At 58.1% G+C, this 19,108-nt stretch overlaps 2 protein-coding genes across 7 annotated transcripts in view; one reads left to right on the top strand and one right to left on the bottom strand.

Moving 5' to 3' along the window:
* The window catches only part of LOC101040040 (transcription factor CP2-like protein 1), a 38,741-nt gene extending 38,315 nt beyond the window's left edge, over positions 1–426 (bottom strand). For all 4 annotated transcript variants that reach the window (XM_074388688.1, XM_074388689.1, XM_039476814.2 and 1 more), the window contains exon 1: positions 264–426. The gene's annotated coding sequence lies outside the window, so the exon portion shown is untranslated. The remainder of the gene's footprint in view (positions 1–263) is intronic.
* Positions 427–1,418: 992 nt separating this feature from the next.
* On the top strand, positions 1,419–16,589 carry STAC2 (SH3 and cysteine rich domain 2). 3 transcript variants are annotated; one of them, XM_003931190.4, is made up of 11 exons: positions 1,419–2,044; positions 8,845–9,151; positions 9,808–9,905; positions 10,079–10,169; positions 11,892–12,004; positions 12,104–12,176; positions 12,265–12,335; positions 12,797–12,894; positions 13,620–13,671; positions 14,040–14,177; positions 14,748–16,589. In XM_003931190.4, exons 1-11 carry the CDS (start codon positions 1,955–1,957, stop codon positions 14,850–14,852), a joined length of 1,236 nt encoding a protein of 411 aa, XP_003931239.1. In that variant the 5' UTR covers positions 1,419–1,954; the 3' UTR covers positions 14,853–16,589. The 3 variants fall into 3 exon arrangements, with proteins under 3 accessions (XP_003931239.1, XP_074244793.1, XP_010340110.1); XM_074388692.1 differs by having other exon boundaries at positions 11,889–12,004; positions 14,040–14,100; XM_010341808.3 differs by having other exon boundaries at positions 1,422–2,044; positions 11,889–12,004.
* The last annotated feature ends 2,519 nt before the right edge of the window (positions 16,590–19,108 follow it).

The following is a 19,108-nucleotide window of genomic DNA, read 5'->3' as shown; positions in this document are numbered from 1 at the left end:
TTTCGCTCTTGTTACCCAGGCTGGAGTGCAATGACGCGATCTCGGCTCACCGCAACCTCCGCCTCCTGGGTTCAGGCAATTCTCCTGCCTCAGCCTCCTGAGTAGCTGGGATTACAGGCACGTGCCACCATGCCCAGCTAATTTTTTTGTATTTTTAGTAGAGATGGGGTTTCACCATGTTGACCAGGCTGGTCTCGATCTCTTGACCTCGTGATCCACCCGCCTCGGCCTCCCAAAGTGCTGGGATTACAGGCTTGAGCCACCGTGCCCGGCACAAAAAATTTAAAATTTAAAAATTAGCCGGGTGAAGTGGCATGTGCCTGTGGTCCCAGTTGTTTGGGAGAGTTGAGCCCAGGAGGTCCAGGCTGAAGTGAGCTGTGATCAGGCCACTTGCACTACAGCCTGGGCAATAGAGCAAGACCCCGTCTCAAAAAAAAAAAAAAAAAAAAAAAAAAAAAAAAGGGAAAAAGAGAAGGAGAAGAAGAAATATTTTGACTGGGCACAGCGGCTCACGCTTGTAATCCCAACATGCTGGGAGGCCAAAGTGGGAGGATCGCTTGAGCTCACGAGTTGGAGATCATCCTGTGTAACATGGCAAGACTCCATCTCTATCAAAAAATTTTAAAAATTAGCCAGGCATGGTGGCATATGACCGGTCCCAGCAATTAGAGAGGCTGAGGTATGAGGATCGCTTGAGCCCAGGAGCCTGAGACTGCAGTGAGTTATGATCACACCACTGCACTCCAGCCTGGGTGAAAGAGTGAGACCCTGTTTCTAAATAAAAAATAAATAGAAGGTTATTGTCAGACCAGGTGGAACGAGGGACACCTTGGAGGGTGAGGACCTCTTCCCCCACCTCTCCGTATTATCCCCTGATCAAACTCCAGTTGTGGTAGGATCTTCAGGAGGGGAGAGTGTTGTAGTGAAGTCTGGGGACTTTGGATGTGAGGACTGAGGTCCCACCTCTGCTGAAGTTCAGACACCAAGCCCGGAAAGGGATAGAATCATCCTGCTTTCCATCACAAGGAGGAATCGTCTGGCCTGACTTTGACGCATACACCATAGTCCAGGTGTGTGTATATTTGGAGAAAGTCTTTTCAGGGCACAGAGGCATCCAATTAATGGCACAGATGGGTCCCCATTCTTCCTTCACCAACCTCTGACATCTTTCGATCTTCGCTCTCCAGGAAGTCCTAACTCCGATCTCACTCTCAGCTATCTTGCTGCAGCCCCAACCTATTTCTGTTCCCTGCAACCCATCGCGACGCTACTATGATCTCCCCAAGCTTCCCTCAATCTGGTCACGCCCCCCCATCCAGGGTTTTTCAGTGTGAAACTCCCTCCTCCGCTTCTTTCCCCGCCAAGCCCCGCCCCATCGTGTCGAGCCCCCCAAGATTCCGCCCAGTTCGCCCTCCTGGCCACCGCGGCAGCCAATAGCTGAGAGCCCGATTTGCATGGCGGCGCGGGGGAGCGGCGGAGGGCAGGGGGCGGGACCAGGCGACCTCCTAAATCAAAGTTGGGCGGCGAGGACTGGGCGGAGGGGCCGCCGGGTGCCGGGCTGGGGCCGGCGGGGGAGGGGAGGGGATGGGGGGCGGGCGCAGAGGACGGCGGAACCGGCCGGACACGGACAGCTCCGTGGCTCCCTCCCTCGGCTCATCCCCGCGGCCCCACTTTCCTCCTCCCCGCGCTCCGAGCAGCATCCTCTGCAGACCCTCGGTCCTCTCGCCCGGGGTCGTCCCGCTCTCGCGGCTCGGCGTGGTCATCTCCCCTCGCCCGCCACCCCGGCAACTTTCTCCGCCCGCGCCCGCGGGTGGGGGGCTGCCGTGCCCGAGGCTAACTGGGGGCAGCCTCTGGAGAAGGGCTTCAGAGTCCCGGAGACGCCCGCCACCCGCAGCCTGCCCGCGGCCGGCCTGCCGTCGGGTCTCCGCACCCTCTCCGACCCTCCTCCCGAGCCATGACCGAGATGAGCGAGAAGGAGAACGAACCGGATGACGCGGCCACCCACAGCCCCCCAGGGACCGTCTCCGCCCTCCAGGAAACCAAGGTAACTTGGGGGGCGCGAGGCCTGTCCCCGCCCCGTGTGTCCCTGGCCCGGGTGCCCTCTTCCTGGCGGGGTCCTCCTGTGGGCCCGGGCGTCCTGGGGTCGCGGTCGCGGGGCCCGCGTGACCACGGAGGCTCCGCGCCACGCTCGGGGGGAGGAGTGGATTGGCGACGAGGGGCCACGAGGAGCCCCGGATCACACCAGCACCGCACGGCCGCGCGCACCATCGCTACCCTCCGGGGAGGCGGCAACCGGGCTTCGTTGGAGGGATGGGCGCAGGGAGGCCGGAGGGCGCGTGTGGAGCGGCGCGGGCGGGGTGCGTGCCCGGCTGTGCGTGCGAGGCGCACTCTCCCGCGGCCGCCAGGTCCCCGTCCCGGGCTCGGTCCGCGCCTCTGTCCTCGCTCGTGTCTCTGAATGTGTCTCTACAACCTGCGTGTCCGTGTCTTGGCGTCTCCCTGTGTGCGTCTCTCCGCGTCTCTCCCCGCGTCTCTGGGTGTCTCTCCCTGCCCCTCCGCAGTCCTGCATTCCCCGCTCCCAGCCAGGTTGGGCTCGGGGACGCGAGGCCGCGGCCGGGGGTGCGCAGCTGCGGAATCCACGCGGGGGCCTGCGGCAGCGCGGGCCGTCGGTCGCGAGCGGGGACCCGGGCCTGCGGTTGTGGCTCCAGACCAGAAAGGCAGCCCCACCCCCTACCCCGGGAGCGGGACCAAGCGGTGGAGGGGGGCGGGGGAGCGGGTAGAAGCGAAAAGAGAAGTCATCGTAATTAATGAATGTCATCATTAACCCTAATTATGGATGATTGTTACTCCTGCGGGAGTCATCATGAATAAATTACTCCCCGCGAAGGCGGGCGGAGCCCAGACTCCTGGCGCTGAACTGGGTGTGGAGAGATCGCCACTCACACTCAGCACCCCCCTACCCCACTTCTAATCCGTCTGCTCCCTTCCCAAGTTCTAGGTACTGGCGACTGGCCCACGGGAAGTTTTGTTCTGCGGGAGCAACCTGAGCGGTCCGGGGGATGGGGCAGAAAGGGCTGTGCCAAGCGTGCGCCCTGCCCCCTCCCAGACTTCAGGCCAAGACCTCCTCCCTCTCTCTTCCCCTGGTATTTTGTTCCCATCCTGTTCCTGTTCTCCAGAGGCGATGGGGGACAGTGAGGACCAGAAATGGTGGGCCTGGGCTCCGGAGGAATCGCTGGCTCTTCCCACTGTCCCCCTGACTCCTCCTTCCATCTTGACCACCCCGCAGGAGCTGAGGTTCATTCAAGGTCAAGGTCATCAAGGGAGTGACCCTGAGGAGGACGGTCTCCATCCTGATCCTACGGAGGAGGAGGCCATAGGATCAGGGTGGAGTCTGGCAGAGGCACCCCAGGGAGCTGCCATCCTGCATCAGGGGACCCAGTGGGTCTCCATGTTTCAGTCTTCACATGCACACCTGGCCTTCTCTTGTCCCCTTCTAAAAATGCGACTCTGGCCTGTCAGGCCACAGAGCTGACTCCCATTTAGAGAGCCAAGTCTCTCCTGGGAAAGGACTAAGATGTTTGGGTGGGAGGGTATTGCCTGGAATGTTTGTGACAACTTCTGTCAAGCAGGCGGTCTGGGAGCCGAACCTCCCCTAAGTTCCAATGCCGCTGACCTCGGTTGCCCTCTAGTCACCCTGGGTAGACATACACAGTCCCCCTGCTTGCCTCCAGGGACTTGGGGGCCCCACAGGCCCTGCCCTGCTTCCCATACCAAGGCCTGTTCGCTCCAGCCCCCTCCGTGGGAGCTCTGGAAGGCGGGCAGGAGCTCGGGGTGGTGCTGCCTCAGCACTCCAGCAGGCTGCCTGCTCAGCTGTGTGTGGGGGGAGGTCACGGCCTGCAGGTCTGTACCTCTCCCTCCTCCCAGCCCTGGAACCCTCGAGTGTCATCACCTCTCTGTCTGAGCTTGGAGATTCAAAGGGCAGGGGAGGGCAGAGGTTACATACCTGAGCCAGCCCCTCTGTGCTAGGCCAGCTGGAGCCCTGGCCCTCTGCCCCTCCCCTACACTTCACTCTTGTGAAGGACTCCGCACTAACACAGACTAGGCTGTGGGTCGGGTTGGGGGTATTCGGCAGGGCAGAGGTGGCAGAGAGAGAACCCAGGATCCCCCGCTAGCCTCCTTCCATTGCACACCTCACCCTGGCCCAAAGAAGCTCCTGTCTCCAGACTGTGTGGGTGGGGGAGATGGAAGAGAGCGCGGTTGGGTGCTGCCCACCCAGCTCAGCGTGAGGCAGGTACGACAGAGGGGGCCAGTGCCCATCAGGTAGTGACGCCAACACTCCAGGCTTATTCATCAGTGTTGGTGCCCCCTGGGAATCGCTGGCTGCCTCCTGCTTGCCCCCAGGCGGGATCAGCCCTGCATCTGGGCCACTCAGCAACCCTCCCAGGGAATCCTCCTCCTCTCTTGGTCTCCATCCCTTCTTACCACATAGGGCCTGCCCATCACCCCCTTTGTTGCCACCCTTGGAAGGACCCCCTCATGCCAGCTCTGCTCTGAGTCAGCTTGCGCCACATCTGCCACCACCCACTGCCAGATGCCTCATGCCCTTTCAGGAGATGCTGTGGGGATTGAGGAAATAAGGGGCCACGCAGGGTATGGGGAGGTAGGGGGGAAACAGGCCAGGCCCTGTCTCTAGGATGGGGTTCAGAAGAACAGACTCGGTGGCCCAGGCTCCCAGCCGGACAAACTGGGTGCACTGGGAGGAAGAGTGAGCAGGCGAGCCCACTTGCCAGGGTACACGGCAGCTTCTCTCCATGCCAGAGAATGGGCCCCATGGAAGTGAGGGCACCAAAAATATAGTAGGGGAAAGAGCTGGGAAAAGGTCCTGTCCGGGAATCAGGAGCCCCAGCAGCAGGAATACCTGGCCTGGCTGCACCAAAATTCAGTTTGGGTAACCAAGCCAGATGTCTCTGTAGTGGGCAGGCAACAAGCCATTTGGCAGAGATGCACCAACCCAGACCTGTAGCCTTTGACATCTGCCAGCCACCCCAGGTGGCATGTCATTCCTTCCTGCTTCGCCACCCTGCTGGGATCTGGGGCCCACAGCCAAGCCAGAGAGTATCAGCCGGCAGAGTTGGGGCTGCCCTGGTACCCAGGAACATTCTGTTCCAGAGGCCTCTGGTACCCAGCAGAGGTGGCTCTTGGCACTGAGTCCAGGGGATACCAGGAAAGGGCACAGCCTGGAGGGTAGGGAGACTTGGAACCTCCTATGAGGATTACTATGAAAATAAGGGCCTGGGGGGTAAGGGGGACATGATCGATGAGGTCTTCAAATATTTGAAGGGCTGATGTGTATGAGAGGGCGTAGCCCTTTCTGGAGCCAAGGGAGGAACAAGGGCTGATAGGCAAAAATCCCAAGGCGGCAGGTTTCAGCTCTATATAGGGAAGCACTTTCCAGCGATTGCAGCTGCCCAAAGATGGAATGACTGTCCCAAGAGACCGCTTGCTTCCCATCACAAGAGGTGACCAATTCTTGAGAGGGGATGTGGCCAGGGCATTGCAGGGTGATGAGGTGGGGACTACTCTAGGTGGCCAGTCCTCCAGGTCCCTTCTCACCCTAACCTTTGCTTGACCTGGTGGACAAGCCCCTGGCTAAGGGACGGGGCTGAGGGCCCAGGCAGGGCCCAGCGCAGCAGGATGCTTCTGGTGCTTTGGGCTCACTGGAGCCACTGGTTCAAGTCCTGGCTCTACTGTTTACCAGCTGAGGACTCCTGGGCAAGTGATTTAACTGCTATGAGCCTCAATTCCTCATCTGAAAAGTGGGACAGTAATTATCACTACCTCCAAGGGCCACATTGGGATGAATGAGATGCTACATTTAGAGTGTTAGCTTAGTTCCAGTGTTTGGACCATGACAGCCCCTCAGAGATGTAAGTTTCTGGGGGTATTTGGACCTAGAGCCTTCTATTGCTTAGAGAGTATCTAGTTTTCCTGGCCAGGAACGGTGGCTCACGCCTGTAATCCCAGCATTCTGGGAGGCCGAGGCGGGCGGATCACCTGAGGTTGGAAGTTCCAGACCAGCCTGATCAACATGGAGAAAACCTGTCTCTACTGAAAATACAAAATTAGCTGGGCATGGTGGTGCATGCCTCCCAGTTACTCGGGAGGCTGAGGCAGGAGAATCGCTTGAACCGGGAGACGGAGGTTGCAATGAGCCAAGCGTGCCACTGCACTCCAACCTGGGCAAGAAGAGTGAAAAAAAAAAGAGAATATCTAGTCTTCCCTCTTGGATGTGGGGAAACTGAGGCTCAGAGAGAAGAAGTGAAGTGATTTGCCTTCAGGCTGCAGGTTTAGTTTTGCCCCCAGCCCCAGCACATCCTCCAGCAACCCCGTGTGCTCCATGCCTGAGGTCCCTGGACAGAGCAGTGGATGGTTCACCTGCCTGTTGGGGCCCATCCGAGCCCCTAGAGCCACATGTGGCCCTGGCTGGCCCAGAGCCTGACATGGGCTGGGTTTTGTGTTCTCATAATTGTCTCTCCAGCCTTCCACCTCTGCGCCAACGCCCAGGCATCTGGGGCCCGGGGCCTTGCTTCTCATAGATACACAAAGAAGCCCACAGTGCTGTCCAGGAAGCTGGGTTTGGAAGGCACTGAGCACATCAGTGTGCCAGACACCCCAGGGCTTTGGCCTCCCAGCTGGCACACCAGAGCCTGCCTTATGCCCAAACATCCCCTCTGCTTCTCTCTGTCGTGCCTCCTGGAGACTGGAGGGGCCACCACTTCCATCCCCTTGGCACGGTGGCCAGGCAGACAGCCATGGCACATAGGCTGCCCGGTGTGCCAGCTGGGAACGCTGGCCAAGTCCCTCTGCCTGGAGCCAGGCTGCTGGCCCCTGTTTCTGTCTCTAGTAGGAAGGAGTGGGCAGGGGTAAGGCGACTCTCAGTGGGAAGGGAGACGGCCAAGGCTCTGGTTAGGAGGCTTCCAGACCTCCCTCTGGGAAGACTCAGTAGGGCGTGTTTAGGTGAGAGGCGGAAATAGCTCTGGCCTCACCACAGAATCGACCCTTTCCTCCAGAATGGGATCCATGGAGAGTCCAGCCTGGCTTATCATTTGTTTACCAAAGGCCTCTGGCTGAGCACCTAGTATGTGTTGAGAGCCTGTGTGGGGATGTGAAGCCAGCCACTGTGCCCATCCCTAAGGGGCTCACAATTTCCTGGGGAATGAGAAATAAATAACAGCCATCACCTGATTGGGGCTGTGATGGAAGTTGGGCTGGATGCAGCAGACACCAGAGGAGGGCGTGGGCCACGAAGCACAATTCCTTCGGAAAAGACTTTCGTCGAAGAGAAGGGCCAGTGGAAGCAGATTGGCAGGATAAAGAGGGTACGAGCTGAGTAAGGCAGAGAAGATGACGAACATGGCAAAAGCTCAGAGGCATGAAAGCATGAAGGCGGCCGGGCGCCGGAGCTCACGCCTGTCATCCCAGCACTTTGGGAGGCCGAGGCGGGTGGATCACGAGGTCAAGAGATCGAGACCAGCCTGGTCAACATGGTGAAACCCTGTCCCTACTAAAAATACAAAAAATCAGCTGGGCATGGTGGCGCGTGCCTGTCATCCCAGCTACTCAGGAGGCTGAGGCAGGAGAATTGCCTGAACCCAGGAGGCGGAGGTTGCGGTGAGCCGAGATCGTGCCATTGCACTCCAGCCTGGGTAACAAGAGCAAAAACTCCGTCTCAAAAAAAAAAAAAAAAAAAAAAAAAAAAGCATGGAGAAGTTAAAGAATCCTCATTTCTGGGCTACAGGTTGGAAGGACAGGTTTGGCCAAGGTGCAAGGAGAGTCTCATGGCTGGGGTGAGTGCCTTGGACGGCGTCCTGAGGAGCCAGGAAGGGTTTTCAGCAGGGTCAGGCATCACCTCCCCAGCAGCTGTACAGAGGGCAGGTGGAAGCAGGGGCTGGAGCTGGGGCTGTGGCCTTGAACCAGACTGGGGACATCAGGGCCTGAACTAAGGGCTGTGGAGGTGAGGAGTTGCTGGGAGGGGAGGGCTGGGGAGACATTCTGGAGGGAGAATCAGTCCCAAGGATGAGGATCCAGGACGACCACTCCTCCCACCCCCAGCCTGTTTGAGAACACGGGTGGATACTATGTTGCCCAGGCTGGCCTCCAACTCCATGGCTCAAGCAATTGCCTCCTGCCTCAGCCTCTCAGGGTACTGAGATTATAGGCGGGAGCCACTGCATCACCCTATTTTTTTTTTTTTTTCTAAATTTGAGTAAATGGTACACCCATACAACAAAATACTTTGTAGCCATAAAAAAGAATGATGAATCTATTTATGTATGGGTATGGAATGATTTCCAGGATTTACTGTTAAGTGAAAGAAAGCAAAGCAGAGGAAATATAGTATACTACCATTTCTGCAAGGAAAAGTGGCACTGAAGCTCTTAAACTTGTTTCTATCCACTTTCACATCAAAGTCTAGATTTCTTTTGAAAAATTAGAAACCCTGGCAGCACTGGGCTGGCCTTCTAGAGCAGCCTCGGTTGGCTGCAGACCTGCAGCGGCTCCCTGGGGATCCAGTTAGCCATGGCCCTCACCCCTCCTGACTGCCGCCCACTCAGCCAGGACTCCTTTCTCCCCGTGGTCACCCACCAGGCTCTTGTGGTACCTGAGGTTGCGAAGCATCAGCGGGACCTAGGAAGCCTTTCTCTTGGTGTTTCGTTTTGCGCCGGCCCTCAGCCCCCACACTGCTGCTGCTGCTGCTGTCCCAACAGCCAGAGACCCCCTGAAGGGAAGCCCTGCGTGGCCAGCCCCCTCTAGGCTCCCACTCACAGCTCCCTCCTATTCTCTCAGCTCCAGCGATTCAAGCGCTCCCTCTCCCTCAAGACCATCCTCCGAAGTAAGAGCGTGGAGAACTTCTTCCTTCGCTCGGGCTCTGAGCTCAAGTGCCCCACTGAGGTGCTGCTGACGCCCCCAACCCCACTGCCCCCTCCCTCCCCACCACCCCCAGCCTCGGACAGAGGCTTGTCCACCCCCAGCCCCTCGCCATGCCCAGCCCCACGCTCCCTGGCAGCGCTCAAACCAGCGAGGCTGCACAGCTTCCAGGAGCATGTCTTCAAGCGAGCCAGCCCTTGTGAGCTGTGCCATCAGCTCATCGTAGGTAGGTGCCTGGGCGCCGAGGCCAATACGGGGAGGGGCTGGGGAGGGTCTTAGGGCGTGGGCCCATGGAGCTGCCGGATACTATTGGGTTCTGGCTGTTCAGGGGCCCCAATACTAACTGTGCTTCTTTTTTTTTTTTGAGACGGAGTCTCGCTCTGTCTCCCAGGCTGGAGTGCAGTGACACAATCTTGGCTGACTGCAACCTCCACATCCCGGGCTCAAGGGAGCCTCCTTCCTCAGCCTCTGGAGTAGCTGGGATTACAGGCACACACTGCCACACCCAGCTAATTTAAAAATTTTTTGTGGAGATGGGGTTTTGCCATGTTGCTCAGGCTGGTCTCCAATCCTGGGCTCAAGCAATCCATCTGCCTCAGCCTCCCAAAGTGCTAGGATTACAGGCATGAGCCACTGCACCCGTCCCTAACTGTGCCGCTTACCCTGGGCAGAGAAGGGAGCATGGCCGGGATTGGGGTGTACCCAGTGTCACTGCTGTGTTCACTGACTCTGGCTTCCACGTGCCTTCACACCCTGTGTGAGGGGTAGGTGCGGGGCCGCAAGGCTGGCATGAGGATGCCCAACCTCTGCTCTCTTCATGCCCTAACGTGCTTCCTTTGCCCATGGGGCTGTCCTCGATTGCTGAACCTAAATTCTTCCTAGGAAACTCCAAGCAAGGCTTGCGATGTAAGACGTGCAAAGTCAGCGTCCACCTCTGGTGCTCTGAGGAGATCTCCCACCAGCAATGCCCAGGCAAGACGGTGAGCGGGGACCCAGGCAGAGATGGCCAGCTGAGTGCTGCCAGGACTGTCACATGGGAAAATGAATACCCCTCAGGGTGGCTCCCTCCTGTGGGGTGGGCCCTGGGCTTGGGAAGGACCAAGTTCTCCATGGGCCATGACCTCCTCACACCCTCTGCTCTCTCTCATCATAGTCCACCTCCTTCCGCCGCAACTTCAGCTCCCCTCTCCTGGTGCATGAGCCACCACCAGCCTGTGCCACAAGCAAAGAGTCCCCACCCACTGGTGAGTGTCCCCTTGGCTGCTGTCCTGCTCCCACTGTGGTGTGATGAGAAATCAACATCCCTGACCAGCCTGGCCAGCATAGCGAAACCCCACCTGTACTAAAAATATAAAAAATTAGCTGGGCGTGGTGGTGCGCACCTGTGGTCCCAGCTACTCAGGAGGCTGAGGCAGGAGAATTGCTTGAACTCGGGAGGCAGAGGTTGCAGTGAGCCAAGATGGCGCCACTGCACTCCAGGCTGGGCTACAGAGTGAGACTTCACCTCAAAAAAATAAATAAATAAATAAACATTTCTGAGATGGGTACCTGAGTCATGCTGGCATGGCCAGTTCTTGGCTCTCCTACCATTTCCCTTCTCTGGATGCTCCTGTCCTGAATTTGGGGCTCATTCATTCATTCACTCATCATTCCTTCAACAAGCACTTTATTAAGCACATACTAAGTGCCAAGCACAGAGCTGGACTCTGAGACACAGCAGTGAAGAAGGGGGAATTTATGGCCTAGTAAAGGAGATAGGACTGAAATGGACAGTCAGGCAGATCATCAGTCGGTCACCATTGGCATGAGTGCCTTAAGCGGGCAAGAAGGAATAGAGCATAGAATGTGTGCCAAAAGCCCAGTGTGGTGGCTCGTACCTGTAATCCCAGCTACTTGGGAGGCTGAGGTGGGAGGATTGCTTGAGCCCAGGAGTTGGAGTCCGGTCTGGGCAACATGGTGAGACTCTGTCTTTAAACTAAGAGAGACAGAGAAAAAAAATCTTGCTGTCTTCATCTGCAAAATCAGGGAAGACTTCCCAGAGATGTGAAGGATGAGGTGTGAGGGGTTCACCTGTTCAGGATCTGGAAAGATGGGTGTGGGGCAGAGGGAAGGCTGAGAAAGGAAGGACAAGGAGTTTAAGAAAGGGCAAAGTGGGCCAGGTGCGGTGGCTCATGCCTGTAATCCCAGCACTTTGGGAGGCCGAGGTGGGCGGATCACAAGGTCAAGAGATCAAGGCCATCTTGGTCAACATGGTGAAACCCTGACTCTACTAAAATACAAAAATTAGCTGGGCATGGTGGTGGGTGCCTGTAATCCCAGCTACTCAGGAGGCTGAGGCTATAGAATTGTTTGAACCTGGGAGGCGGAGGTTACAGTGAGCTGAGATCTGGCCACTGCACTCCAACCTGGAAGACAGAAGGAGACTCCGTCTCAAAAAAAAAAAAAAAAAAGGCAAAGTGAGTGGTGACTGGGACTGAGGGAGGAAGATGGAGTGGCTATAAAGAGACTATGGGTTCGAGGCCTCAGGGTCCATTTTAGTCTTTGGACTTTCTTCTAAGGGCAATTTCTGTTCCTACAAAAGCATTCTGGTTGCTGTGTGGATTGGCAGAGCGGCAGTGGAAGGAGGGAGACTAGTTGAAAGGCCATGACAGCTGTTGAGACAGTGTGGTAGCGTGAATTAGGCTGGTAGCAGTGGTGACGGAGGGAGGTGTTCAGGTTCTGGGCGTGCGGGGAGGGAGGGCTCAGCGATGGAGTGGCTGTGGGCAGTGAGGACAGTGAGGAGTCCAGGATGATCCAGGTTTCTGCGTGAGCACCATGGGAGGACCCGGAGCCATCTCTGGGATGAGGAAGACCTGCGAGGGACAGGTGAGGGGCAGCTGCGGAGCTCAGCCTGCGGCATGCTGAGCCGGGGCTAGAGGTGCAGGGCTTCGGGGCAGAGCCAGACCTTGAGGGTGGATATTCAGCAGGGGCCAGTGGGAAGGTGGACCCTGTCTACGAGACCCTGCGCTATGGCACCTCCCTGGCACTGATGAACCGCTCCAGTTTCAGCAGCACCTCTGAATCCCCGACACGGAGTCTGGTATGGTGGGCAAAAACGGGGGGCGGGGTCTTTTGGGGAGGGGTGTCTGAACATGACAGTGGGCTTGGGGGCTGAACCCTCTCCTCTCTCTGTCCCCAGAGTGAGCGGGATGAGCTGACCGAGGATGGGGAAGGCAGCATCCGCAGCTCCGAGGAGGGGCCTGGTGACAGTGGTGAGTGGCAGCAGGCACCAGGGGCAGGAATGGGGTACAATGGAGGTGCCCCCTGCTGCCTCTCACCCTTCCCTGCTCCCACCCCTAGCATCTCCAGTACTCACAGCCCCAGCAGAGAGTGAAGGGCCAGGACCAGAGGAGAAGAGCCCTGGACAGCAGGTGAGCCTGTACTGGCACCGGCCCGGAAGGCCAGGATGGGAAGCGGGTGTCATCTCTTCTTGCCATTGATGCATAGGAGGGCAAGAACATGGTGCATGGGGATTCGATGCTTTCTTTTCACTTATCCTCGGGGATGGGCAATGCCAGGGTGAGAGGGCATGGGAGGCAGGAGGAGTTACCCTCTCACCCCCAGCCCACTGCCCACTGCACTCACTCCTGCTCTTCCAAAGGCAGGCAACTCCAGGGGATAGCAGGCAGGAGGGGACTCCCCTCTCCAGCCTGGCCCAGTGCCCATTGGGGTGGGTGAGCAAAGCACGTACGAGGGTCTCACTTCTCCCTGCCTTTGACCCAGGACTCACTGTGTCCCCTACAGCCCCCAGGGTGGCACACTCAGAGCAAGTGGAGAGTGGGGGGAGTGAGGGTGCTGCTTTCCCGTCACCGACCCAGAGATTCTCCCGCAGCCCCCCAAAGTGCCACTGCGGAAGGATGTGGGGCCCATGTACTCCTACGTCGCACTCTACAAGTTTCTGCCCCAGGAGAACAATGATCTGGCTCTGCAGTAAGTCCCCTTGGTGACCGGCCCTGCTGAGCAGCTCTGTGCTCCCAGACCTTGGGGCACAGTGTGAGGGGGGCCTTCAAGAACCTTCTTGCACACTTGAGGCCAGTGAGCCCAGACAGGAGCCAGAGCTGCCCAGGGTCCAAGAGTGATTCATGCTAGGGTCATGTCTCCTGCCCTCTGTCTGGGCTATCCCAGCAAGTGCCTGCTGCACCTGTGGTCACACAGTGTCCTCTGAGGGCATCAAGAATCTCTTCCCAGCAGGGCATGGTGGCTCATGCCTGTAATCCCAGCACTTTGGGAATCTGAGGCCAGCAGATCACTTGAGGTCAGGAGTTCAAGACCAACCTGGCTTGTTTTGCATAATGATTAAAACAAACAAACAAACAAACAAAAAACCAGCCTGGCCAACAGGTGAAAACTTAAAACTCCATCTCTACTAAAAATACAAAAATTAGCTGGGCATGGTGGCAGGTGCCTGTAATCCCAGTTACTTGGGAGGCTGAGGCAGGAGAATCACTTGAACCCAGGAAGTGGAGGTTGCAGTGAGCCAAGATTGCATCACTGCACTCCAGCCTGGGTGACAGAGCGAGACTCTGTCTAAACAACAACAAAAAGGAATCCTCTCTCCCAGCTGAGGACTGCAGGGTCCCAGGTGCCCAGGGACTGCTAGAATGGAGGTGGGCAGGACTCCCTGCTCCCTATGCTAACCAAGGTGTCCTCCCCAGGCCTGGAGATCGGATCATGCTGGTGGATGACTCTAATGAGGACTGGTGGAAGGTGACTCAGCAGGGTGGGGAGTGGAGGGACCCTGGTAGGCACCCCAGCAGCCCCCACCCTCGATGGGCACTGCCCCCACCTTCTCACCAGGCCCCAACCTCTCCTCCCATCACTGGTCCTAGCCAAAACGAAGACCAACCCTTGGGACATCCTCTCCATTTTGATTCTCCTTGCCTCAGCCCTGTCCCTCTGCTTACCTCATGCCCTTCCTGGCCCAGAAGCCACCTGGCTGGGGGCTGGAATACGGAGAGCCCCAGATCTGGAGGGTAATGGCGTTGGCGCTGAGTGGGAGCCGGGTCTAGAGAAAGCAGTGGTGGGTAGGAGGGGTGGGGTGTGGCTCAGGCGCTCATTGCCAACCTCGTCCCCAGGGCAAGATCGGCGACCGGGTTGGCTTCTTCCCAGCTAATTTTGTGCAGCGGGTGAGGCCAGGTGAGAATGTTTGGCGCTGCTGCCAGCCCTTCTCTGGGAACAAGGAACAGGGTTACATGAGCCTTAAGGAGAACCAGGTGAGTGCCTGAGGCCCAGCCTGGGGCCCTGCGGTGGAGGCAGGGAGTCAGGCTTCGGGGTGGGGGCAAATGTCAGGGGGAGGCTGATCCTGGCAGCTGGGGGGAAAGCAGGTTAGAAGGAAGGGGATGCAGGCCCTCCTGCCAGCCCCTGTTGGATAATTTGGGTTGGTGACTAACAGAGACAGGAGACCGAGTGACATTATAGGGCAGGAGCACTGGATTCAGAGTCTAAAGCTCAGGTTTGAATGCTAGCTCTGGCTTTCTGTGTAACTTGAGACAAGTCCTTTTCCCTTGTAACCTCCTCTGTAATGGGGTTGGGGTGGGGCAGTATGGCGGCTGATCTCCTAGGTCAGCCCTGAAGCACTGTTTCGTGTCTGCTGATGTCCTGGTCTCACTGCTGAGGCCTCTACCCTCGGGAAATCTGCTCCCATCACTCCAACGAAGGGCTTGATCCACATCTGACACTGGTCCCATCATCCCCCCCGGAGGGGTCCGCTGGGGGCCATGGGCAGGACTGAGGGCAGGGCTGCCAGCCATGCCAGGCCTCAGCTCCATGTCTCTCTGGCTCAGATATGTGTGGGCATGGGCAGAAGCAAGGATGCTGATGGCTTCGTCCGTGTCAGCAGCGGCAAGAAGCGAGGCCTGGTGCCAGTCGACGCCCTGACCGAGATCTGAGAGGAGCCAAGGGAACCCAGATGCCAACCTTGCCCGTGTCTGGCCCTTGCTTCTGGCCAGGGAGGGGATCAGGCCCCCTTGTCCACTCCATACCCTTCCTCCCTCTGTCTCTCTCCTAGGTGCCACTAACTGTGGCTTAGGAGCCTCTGTACTGAGGAATATTTTATTTCTTGGGTGGGGTGACCTGAGTGGTATATCCTCTGGGACTTGGCAGGGATGGGGTGGGGCGGGAGAGAATGAGGAAGCTACAGGTAGGTCCACCCAGCACCCAGGCACCCCGATCCACTTGCTGGGCTGAGTCCAGCCCCAGGGAGGGTTCTGGGGAATTTCTTTGCTGCTTCTTCCAGACTTCCCTGCCCACACTGCCTGTGCATGCCTGGCACACCCCTCTCCCCACAGGGCCTCTGCTTGGGTCTGTGTTTGTGTGACCATGCATCTGCTCCTTTGCAAGTGGGGCCTTGGGAGCAGGCCTTTGTCCTCAGCCCTCCACCCTGGGTGGGGAGGGGACCCAGGGCCATAGGAGGGTCCTGAGTTTACCCTCTGGTCTTCCCCTCTGTCACTCAGTCAATTCTCAGGAAAGTTGTGCAGGAATCTCTCCCATTACTTGAAACCTGGGCTGAAGGAGAGGAAGGCTGAGGTCCCTGGAAGGTGTGACAAATAAGAGACTGTCCTTTCAAGTAGAAAACTCAAGAGCTGGCCGGGTGTGGAAGCTCATGCCTGTAATCTCAGCACTTTGGGAGGCCGAGGTGGGCGGATCACCTGAGGTCAGGAGTTCAAGACCAGCCTGGCCAACATGGTGAAACCCCATCTCTACTAAAAATACAAAAGTTAGCCAGGCATGATTGGGGGTGCTGGTAATCCCAGCTACTTGGGAGGCTGAGGCGGGAGAACTGCTTGAACCTGGGAGGCGGAGGTTGCAGTGAGCTGAGGAGGCTCTGTCGTGCCACTGCCCTCCAGCTTGGGCAACAGATCCAGACTCCGTTTCAAAAAAAAAAAGAAAAAGAAAAAGAAAACCCAAGAGCTGCCTGGACGGGGAAACCCAGTTGAGAACAAAACCCTGGCCCATGCTTGGTCAAAACAACCCCATTTCACTGTTAGGACCCTCAGTCACAGAAACCGCCCACCAGGGGAGCCTGTAACTTGATGTCAGTTCCCATCCCAGGCTTTGCCGGCCTGCCCCAGGAGCCCAACCCTCTGGCTGACCTTTCTCCCGCATCTCTCCAGGCTCTTCAGGGGGCAGGCAGATGCTACAGGAGCCCCTTTGCTGGCTGTATCTGCTCCCTTGTCCTGGACACAGAACCCTGGGGAAAAGACTGGGTGGAAGACAGATAAGGAAGGTGGAATGTTCTGTTTGGCCTCCAGGAAAGGGGGTGGATGGGCACACACAGAGAGGACCCCTCCCTTGCAGGCTGCTTTTCTCTGGTGCCAGCCTCCCTCCCCCAAGCTCAGACCCTCCTCTATGCCCTTGATTGTGCCCACCCATGCCACCCCATTCTGGGCACAGTTAGACCCTCCCATGCAGTGGGAGAGACACAGACCCTCCTACCCAAAGGCCCCTGCCCCACTTCTTCCCCGCAAAGTGGGGGTTCAAGCCACACTGCCCTGTTTGCTGCCATGAGGCCCCCCCCAGCAATATCCCAGGGGCGGGCCCAATGCCCACTGTACATGAGGCTGCATGATGGGTCTGCTGGGTTCTTGCCGAGCCCCCAGATCGCTAATTAAATGTTTCTTGTCCCAGCCCATCTGCTCTGTGTCTCACTGGGATAGAGGAAGGAAAGGGGCAGGGAGGTGGGGAGTGGGGGCTGGGGATGCTGAGAGGGGCAGGGCTGAGAGCAGAAGGATTCCTCCGTCTCTGAAAGGAGGGGTGCTGGGCAGGTGGCAACATGGCAGGGGTCTCAGGCTTCATCCCCTTCCTCCAGCAGCCCGAGGAGGGTAAGGTCTGGGGAGAGCCTAAAGAGGACCTGAAGAAAGGGGTAGGAGGTATGGGGACGCTGGAAGGAAACGGGGTGGGGCTGCGGTCACTTTCCGGCTCCACGTGCATCTGAGTGTCGCAGGGGGTGGACACGCACCTGCGCGCCAGGGCCGTTGGCACCGTTTTTGCCCACCCAGAGGTGCCTTCCGAGACCGGGCGTGCCGGCAGTCTGGGAGGGCTCACTACTCGCCCGCGGTCAGCCTCGCCCCCGCAGTCCCCTAAGCCCGAGACAGAAACGCTGGCGGCGGGGACAGTCGCGGCCCGTGGGGCCCCGGGATGATTCAGTGGTGGCCGTCATCGGAGCCCAGCATGGAGGGGCTGCACCCCTCCTGCCGCCGCGCCCGCCGCCCACCGCTCTGGCAGAGCTGCCTTTCCCTCCGCCTGCCCAGCCGCGTCATCGCCACGGCGAGCTTGTCCTGTGCTATTTATAGGTGGAGGGGAGCGGGGCGCGAAGGAGAGGCGGGCTGCGGGGGTGCCGGGGCATTGCTGGCGCTGCCGAGATGCGGGGGGTGGGCTGCCTTTCCTGATGGGCGCCCCCTCCTCCGCCGGTTCCGGTTTCCAGCCCCCACCCCCTGAGCAAGGTAGGCCAGGTGGGCCCAGACCTTGGGTCCCCTCCTTGAGTTTTCTTTGGGTCTCTTAACATGGAGAAGGCCCTGGAGGTTGGGGGTCGGGGAAGCCGGGAAAGGAGGGTGGCCCTCCCCCTTCCAGGAAGAAGGGGTCACAAGCACCGTATGAAGGTTTTTAGAGAGAGGGAACTCATAAATAGGCACCTACTGTGCCGGAGGAACGGCGCCAAGAACTTGATGTTACTTAATCCTCTCCAGGATCCAGTGAGCCGAGTGGGGGTGTCTTCCTCTCACAGGGGAAGAACCGAGGCACAGCCAGGTTAGGTAGTTTATCCCAGGCCACATGGATTATCCAGCTCAACCCTCCCTCTTTATACAGAGGAAACTGAGGCCTGGCGTGGGCTAATGACTTGTACAAGGGCAGGGTCACCCAGCAAATTAGTGATCAAGCCAGGCTTGGAAGCTGCCTTTTCCTTCTCAGCTTAGCTCTTTCCCTCCCAGCCCTGGCTTCCTCAATGCCTTAGACCAACAAGATGGACACACACCCTGAGGCACTGGGCCACAGGCTCCAGGGACTGAAAACCGGAAAGCCTCGCAGCCAAGCCTTCTGCACACCCCGCTGCGTGTGCCAGCAGCCTGCAGCTGGCCTGGACGCCCACTCCCCCCAGCCTATTTGCTGCACTGCTGAGCACAGCAGCTTTTTTCGGGTGGCTGAACCCCCTGGAGCACGCTCACAGCCTAGGGCCTGGGAACAGCTGGTGCCCCACTGTAGCCTTTGCCCTCTTCTGGGCCCACTCTGGGGGTGGATGGAACAGCAACACCATTGGCCTGGGGCAAAAGATGTCTAGGAAGCCACTGGTGATGCCATCCCACCATTTGGCTCTGTCTCTGATCCACATGTGACCTTCATTCCCCGCCACCACCTGCAGGCTGAGCTTCACCTGGCATGTACTGTGTGGGATGAAGAAGGTTCCCTGGACTTCAGGGAGATGCAAAAAGAGGAGGGAGTCTGGAGAGATGGATGCTGGAGGTCGGGGGAAGGCAGAGTGAGCCCCTCTGTGCAACCCCATCCATTTTGCTAGCACTGCTTCCTTTGGCCCCTTCAACCTTCTTCACCCCCATTCTCACCCCTGCCCACCCAGTGCCTGAGCAGGTGGGGGCACCTGCTGAGGAGTGCAGGAAGGCAGCCTCGGCCTCCCTGTGCTTTTCAGGAAGCCAGCCTAGGTTAGCCCTGTTGTAGCCTCAGAGGCAGCACTGAAGGCCAGGCCCCCGTACCCACTTCTCCAGCTTATGGCCCTGCAGTAGCAGCTGTGCTCAGTGGCTCTGCTGCACCCCAATCCGAATCACACCCTCCCACGTCGGGAGACTGCAGCCCGGGAATCAGAGTCAGGCGCCAGTGTTCGTGCCACACTGAGGTTCTGCTCGCCCCACTTGTGTCTGCCACCAGCCTGTGCCAACCTAGCTCCCCACCCCCAGCCTGTTTGCCGCACTGCTGAGCACAGCAGAAGAGTTGGTCACTGGCTCTTCTGGGTCTCTATTTCCTCCTCTGGAAAATCAAGGGTTGGGTTTGCTCAGGGATTCTTTATGCGGTGAGGGGGTGAGTCATGAGCTCCTTGAAAGGTGTGGAATTATATGATAGAGACACTTATATGCTCTTGAAAGAAAAAATACATCTTTTTTTACAATTTTTTTTTTTTTTTTTTTTTGAGACAGAGTCT

The sequence above is a fragment of the Saimiri boliviensis genome, chromosome 17, assembly GCF_048565385.1.
Source record: "Saimiri boliviensis isolate mSaiBol1 chromosome 17, mSaiBol1.pri, whole genome shotgun sequence".
Lineage (NCBI taxonomy): Eukaryota > Metazoa > Chordata > Mammalia > Primates > Cebidae > Saimiri > Saimiri boliviensis.
The sequence above is the reverse complement of the archived record's forward strand: the minus strand, read 5'-3'. Positions and strand labels throughout refer to the sequence as shown.